This window comes from Stomoxys calcitrans, chromosome 5 (assembly GCF_963082655.1).
Source record: "Stomoxys calcitrans chromosome 5, idStoCalc2.1, whole genome shotgun sequence".
Classification (NCBI taxonomy): Eukaryota; Metazoa; Arthropoda; class Insecta; order Diptera; family Muscidae; genus Stomoxys; species Stomoxys calcitrans.
The window spans coordinates 91,413,186-91,420,248 of NC_081556.1; the positions used below are offsets into that span (position 1 = coordinate 91,413,186).

The 7,063-nt window shown below is 42.5% G+C and overlaps 1 protein-coding gene across 1 annotated transcript; it reads left to right on the forward strand.

Moving 5' to 3' along the window:
- The first annotated feature begins 333 nt into the window (after nt 1–333).
- LOC106091872 (tubulin--tyrosine ligase-like protein 12) lies at nt 334–2,551 on the forward strand. The gene has a single exon (XM_013258559.2). It carries the CDS (start codon nt 543–545, stop codon nt 2,433–2,435), a length of 1,893 nt encoding a protein of 630 aa, XP_013114013.2. The 5' UTR covers nt 334–542; the 3' UTR covers nt 2,436–2,551.
- The last annotated feature ends 4,512 nt before the right edge of the window (nt 2,552–7,063 follow it).

A 7,063-nucleotide genomic window follows, 5' to 3' on the forward strand; every position in this document is an offset into this window, starting at 1 on the left:
GTTTTCATCAAAAGCCTCAACATGTACTCCGTTGTCTCTGCTCTGTCTCCCATGTCGTCTACTAAAGATTCAGTTTGGACATGGGTTTTTGCCAGAAACTTTTTTATCTTGGCGGCGTCATTAACGCTATCGACCTGTTCGCAGAAAAGATTCCAGGAGGCACGTTTTGCCGCTCTGGTAATCTTATTGTATTCCTTGAGCGGTGTGTAATACACATCCCAATAAACTTTCGCTTTTTTACGACAAGCTCTGTTGTGTGATGGTGGGTATGATAAAAAAATGTATTCATATTGAACAAAACTCAGCTGAGGGTTAAATTTTTTAAAATAATTTTCAAATACCATCCCTTGAGTAACGTACATAATGAAAATGCATCTCTTCCAAATTTAATGCAACCATGAAATTGCTTCTAAAAAAAGAAAAACATTTCATATGTTACCATAACCTCAATATGGAGCTACTTTTTGTAAGTTGTCCTGCAATACACACATTAGTCGGCATTCAAAGAAATAAGAAATTTATTTCGTTGTATTAACATAAACATGGATGGCATTAATGTTTTTAATCAATTTCTGGCTCGACACAAGCCTCAGCTGCAAGCATCCGGTGTTCCTCAACATTTTTGGCAAGCCATATACACTAAAATAACGACTGAAACCTTCGATGCTGGAGCCGTGCTACAAATGATGTTAATCGAATATGATCAAGATGACGAAGAATTTGCAAACATGACCGACGACGAAAAGGAATGTAGGCCAGTTTTTGCCCTGTCTGTGGCAGCGGAAAATGGAATTCGAGCTAATGACCCCAATAGCATTTTTTTGGTGGATCATGCCTGGACCTTTCGCACGAACATGGCACGCCAACAACTGGAAGAGTATGAGCACTTATTGAATCGCATGTGCGCTATAACGGGAATTGATTTGGAGGATGATCAGCGCGTTAATAAGGTTTTGGACAAAATGTGGAAGTATTGCCAGGCCTACACATTATCCAGTGACCAGCTGAGTGATGAAGACAGACAGCCCATCTGGTATGTCATGGATGAAGTGGGTTCGGCTGTTGGTCACTCGGACGAGCCAAATTTTAGATTGGTACCTTTTCTTCATTTGGACACGCAGATCACCTACAGTTTGCTGTTCCCCATCAGGGATTGTGAGCAAGGCGACCAAGTGTGCCGAGATTATGTAGAGTATGTATCAAAGGGTGCCGAAGAGAGGAAGGTATTGCTGTTGCCATGGCGCTTCACTGATTTAACCGGCGAAAGTTTTGTACAGTCTGAACCATCAGCGGAATATTTTTCATCCGGTCACATTCCGGAAACCTATCCCACAGAAGATCTCTTATGTGAACCTCAAATTGATAGAAATGATCCATTGAAGGTCTATGCCGAATATGACATAGTTCGCCAACATTTAACTTCGCCATATTTTGTTTTAGTGGATGAGCCCGAAGAGGCCGATGTTCTCTGGTTAACGACACACTTCAAGAACTTTGCGGAATTGGCCCAAGACACTCCTAATAAATACATTAACCAATTTCCCTTCGAATATGTCATTACTATCAAGGATTTGCTAAGCATTACCTGTCGTAGAGGAGCTATTGAGCACCATAATAGTGAAACCTTGGAAACTTATCCCTCATGGCTGCCCACCACGTTCAATTTAAAAACAGAGCTTATCCAATTCGCCTCTTACTATCAGAATAGAGCCGCCAAAGGTCTCGACAATCACTGGATTGTAAAACCTTGGAATTTAGCCAGGGGTTTGGACACTCATATTTCCAAAAATCTTACACAGATAGTACGATTGCCCGCAACAGGGCCAAAGATAGCTCAAAAATATATTGAGAACCCTGTACTTTTCTATCGTGAAACCCTCAGTGCCAAGGTTAAATTTGATGTGCGCTATGTTATCCTGCTGAAAAATGCTAAACCATTGGAGGCCTATATACATCGTAAATTCTATCTACGCTTTTCCAATAAGCCATTTTCTCTGGACCACTTTGACGATTATGAAAAACACTTTACCGTCATGAACTACCAGGACAATGCGGAACTACATCATGTAAAATGTGACGATTTTCTCGACATGTGGCAACAGCAATATCCAAAGCATTTGTGGTCGGACATTGAAGATAGCATATGCTCGATGTTGTATGAGTTGCTGGAATGCGCCACACAGAACATTGCAGCCCCCTGCGGCATACAAGCATGCTCGCAATCAAGGGCATTATACGCCGCGGATATTATGCTGTCGTGGGAGAAGAGTGCCCCCACCATTATCCAACCAAAGCTATTGGAAGTAAACTGGACCCCCGATTGCAAAAGGGCATGTGATTACTATCCAGACTTTTACAATGACATATTTAAATTGTTGTTTTTGAATGAAGCCAACGATGAAGTGTTTCGACTTTTGCAAAAGCACAACAATTAGACTAACTTTAGTTATTATGTGCCTTGCGATTCTATATACCTATATTTTATATATATTTTTATGTACGTAATTATTAGTTGTTGACTTTTGTTATTAAAATTTTTTCGTTTAATTTATGTGCTGTAAACTTGTCGATTCTTCTACATATGTTCCCAGGGGTGTGTATAGATCAGTTTAACTTGTCTGGTGGCCAAACCACATAGTAAAAGTACAAAGTACAAGTTGAAAAGAGGGTGCGGATATTAATCCGTCCCATGTCACTATGGTCATACACCTAAACCAGTAATTGGAGTGCGCTCCAAATACTAAAAGAAAATCTAAGTTAGGAATTCTGTGCTACTTACAAAATCCTTAATTGTTTTCCAACCTACTATATAGGTTTTAGAGCGCACAACAGGCCGATAACTGGCTTAGGTGTATATCCATAGTGGCATGGGGGGGATTAATATCTGCACCCTCTTTTCAACCTAACCTAATCGTTTTCCATAGCAAGCCCCTAAGTTGGTTCATGTCTGGTATTTTGTCCTAACCTAAGTACCGCTGTCTGTTAGAGCAATAAGAGCATTTAAAGACTGTCAGATGTCTGGCCCGGTATAACAATCTGGGTATTTGGAAAGCATGCTTCAAGTTTAAGATCCATAGCTATGCTTACCATAAACAGGGGGAAGCACACTGGCAATAGAATGACAAAATGAATATAACTCCATTCCAGAGCCATGGTGTCAGGAGAAGCTTAGCTGCGAGCAACCGGGCGCTTCCACAGGTTGAGTATAGTGGAATGCTCCATACGGAGTAGCTGCAACGGCGGTCAATCAGCGGCATCGAGCGGAAAGTCTCAGTGAGAGTGTCAACGATGATCGATATGAAAAGGCGAGTTATTGACGCCTTTAAAAAAACCAATGGCCAACCTGTTTCCGCAGCGATCCGTCCTTTGGGCCGGAACAAGCTTGCTCACCTACCATGGCGAAACAATTAAAGGTGGTCTCATTTGTACAACAACCACGAATCATATGGTGCAATCCGCGTCACCGGCTCTTGCACAAATACTGAGTGTCAACGATGATCGATATGAAAAGGCGAGTTATTGACGCCTTTAAAAAACCAATGGCCAACCTGTTTCCGCGGCGATCCGCCCTTTGGGCCGGAACAAGCTTGCTCACCTACCATGGCGAAACAATTAAAGGTGGTATCATTTGTACAACAACCACAAATCATATGGTGCAATCCGCCATGTTGTCATCAACCTCATTGACGTTTTGCCAACACACACAAAGAAATCCGTGTGCGTTTGTGCATATACATGTGCGTACATGAGCAGAGAATATGCGAGAAAGTTGACAAAAAAGAGAATGCCAATAAATATCTATAATCTTAATATCGTCAAACATGGCCGGCTGTTAACAGCTGTTCGCGTGAGACCACCTATTTAAATCCACCTTGCTCACCTACAGGAGCTTGACAAGGATCCCCTCCTCGCCATTAAAATGTGGCAACAACAACAAAAACATCTACAACTGGAATAGAAGTATTACGTCTGATGTTGACGTAGGTGACCTCTACAAAAAGCATGCAAACCATCGTTAATTACAATGTTCGATATTCCTAATAATAAATATCGATGCTATCGTTTATTTCCTATCACAAGAGATGGGTTTCTACCGGGTAAATACCTAATAAATGCCTTTTTTTGGTATTTTATGATTTCGTATTCTTTGTATACAAACCTGATCTTCTGATTTCATAAAATCGGATTTTATTTATATATAGCCGCTATATAGACCGACCTCCAGACATACATAAAGTCTTGAGGCAATAAATTGGTAATTTTTCATCCGAGTTCGATGAAATTTGGCACAGTGAGTTCTGGTAGACCCCTACCCATTTCTGTGAACTGCGGCTCAGATCGGACGATATTTGGATATAGCTGCCCTATAGACCAACCACCCGATCTGCCGATATAGGGTATTGAGGCCATAAAAGATCCATTTATTACCCCAATTCGATGAAATTTGGCACAGTGTATTCTGGTAGACCCCTACCCATTCCGGTCAAATGAGGTCCAGATCGGACCATATTTGGATATAGCTGCAATAGAAGCATTTTTCATACGATTTCGATGAAATTTGAAAATGCGTTTTGGTATCCCTCTGAACCTTTTTGCTGAATATCGTCCAGATCGGACCATATTTGGGTATAGCTGCCATTTAGATCGTTCTGCCTGTATAGAGTATTGAGCCCATAATACAATGCGTACCCATGTCTCTTAAACGACGTACCCTGGGAGCCGGTTGTGCGTGCCGGATTGATCCGATGGAGTAATTTATCGGCAAGGGCTGCCGCCTCAGTGCATAACACACTGCTACAACAACAACTCGTCATTTTGATAGGATCAGACTTCTTCACTACAGCCTCTGAACGCCAAACGTACATATATCAAACGAAAGAAAGCCGATTGGAATGGCTTCAAAGAGTATATCAGTCGCCGATTCATTGAACTACAACCTCCTTCAGACGTACATGTTGCCGTTAGCTTTATAGCCCAAATTCACGGCGCAGACTATAAAATTTGTAGAAGAGGATAATGGAATTCGTATCTCCATACGTCCATAGCGGTGACTGACCCGAAGTGATATACTAGATTGTTCAATCGTTAGTATTGAGCATCCCGAGAGTGATAGGGTATGAAGGACAGCCATTCATAATATGCGTGATCTCCGAGCCGATCAACAACTACCACAAGGACGAAGCCCAACACGGGATAACTATGAGCACCATACATGCTGAGACTTTAAACTCCGATCTTTGCTGTTATTGTGTTCTATCTTTCGTATGTATGGTAGTGCTCAAGGAACTTTGCGACTAAGGTGGGGTGAGTCCAGAGGGAGGGAGGGAGGTACTATGAGGCGAGTAGGTCTGGCCGGGCAGTTAAAAAATTGACGTGTGTCCTGTGGTCCCAGGTAACAATCGGGACACACATCCTGCAAGTTGGCGTCAATCCTATCTCCGTAGGAGTGAGGTGTTTCCGTATCGTAATTGAGCTAGAACTACACTGGATTGTCGGGGAGATATATATTACTTCAGGTGCAATTTGTGGCGGTTGATCCCCAAGGACCACATTTACCCCATCCGCTGCCACCCTTAAGGATTCTGGGCGGTGGATATCTATCCACAAGATGATGATTTAGACGGTCCCTACGTTAATAGGCCATGTGGTTTTTGTCTTCGCAAGGGTAGGATCTTTGTCCACGATGGATGTGGGACAAAAGAGCGGCATTCTGAATATTTTTCCACTGCGTGCCACATAGCTGACGAGACCATACTGGCGCTGCATTACTTACCTCACCTCAAGTGCTGCCGGCAAGTGACTTGAGGATCTTGTTCCTACTTTTGATCTTATCGCAAATTGCAGTGGCATGGGAGAGGAGAATGTGTAAGAGTTGTTGTGCTATGCATTTTTCGAAAACCATGCTGATAATCGGCGAATGGAAATCCTCCAACGAGGGTCGGTAGGTGTAGTCCCTCAAGCGTCTTGGTTACTGCTGAAAGAAGGATGATCTGTATGAACGACTCTCCATTGCTATCGTCCCTTCCAGGATTCAGCAGCGGGATTACTCTGCCCATCTTCCAGAATTCGAATACTATAAGAGTGCTCAAAGACAGGGTAAGGACATTTGTAAAGTTCTCGATTCCAGGTTAATTCAGATTCACAAGCATCAGTGACAAAAGAAGCCGTCGGGGCCCAGCGCTTTGGACCTAACACAGCTTGCCTAAACCGGAATCTAATTTACATTATTTATAGTGTTCCAGGCACATATTCCGTTTATGATCGTTGACCACACTGATTAATTTCCAGATACAGCTCGCTGATTCTGGGGTTAGTGGCAACGGATCGCATAATGCTCGTCTGCGATTGCCGCTGCTTTCTTCGCGAAATTGTGCCGCACTTGGGGTATTCGACTGGCTGCATCATTAGCCCAAGGACAGGTTTTTATATGATGTCCTCAGCGACTGTGAGGGAATCAAAACGACACTGACAATACTTGTAGTCCATATATAATCTTTACCACGCCAAATCAATACGAGAGATAGGTTTATATGGGAGCTATAGTAGGTTATGGATCGATGCAGGTCATACTTGGCTGGAGGTAATAGCAGAAGTTATAGTGCAAAATTTCAGCCAAACCGGTTATAATTTGGAATTTCCTCTCAGCAACTAGCACGTTTGAGGGGGGTGTCTTAGCTCACTGAAGCGCGGATTGGTGTACTCTCTGAAATCGAACCAACCGGCCTTCTTTTAATTGATAAACGTCTGGCGCTCAGAGCTTATGAAATCGTGTGGTCGGTCAGTGGTGAAAATTATGGGGAGGAGATCTAATCCCAAAGAAATAGCGACTTGCCAAGACACGTCACTCCTATTAAAAGCTCTTTCTGTTTTCAAAAGGATATGTGCCTTTCCATAAATATTATTCTATGATCAATCTATCTATAGCCCTCTAGCGAGCGAAGTAAATTTTTGCAAACACTTCGGCCCCGTATGTACTTTTTTTAGTTTGTTATAGAATGTTTGGAGATTTCCTCTTCCCACAAGTTATTTTCATAGAAGTTTCGGACTTACCTGTTTGGGCTAA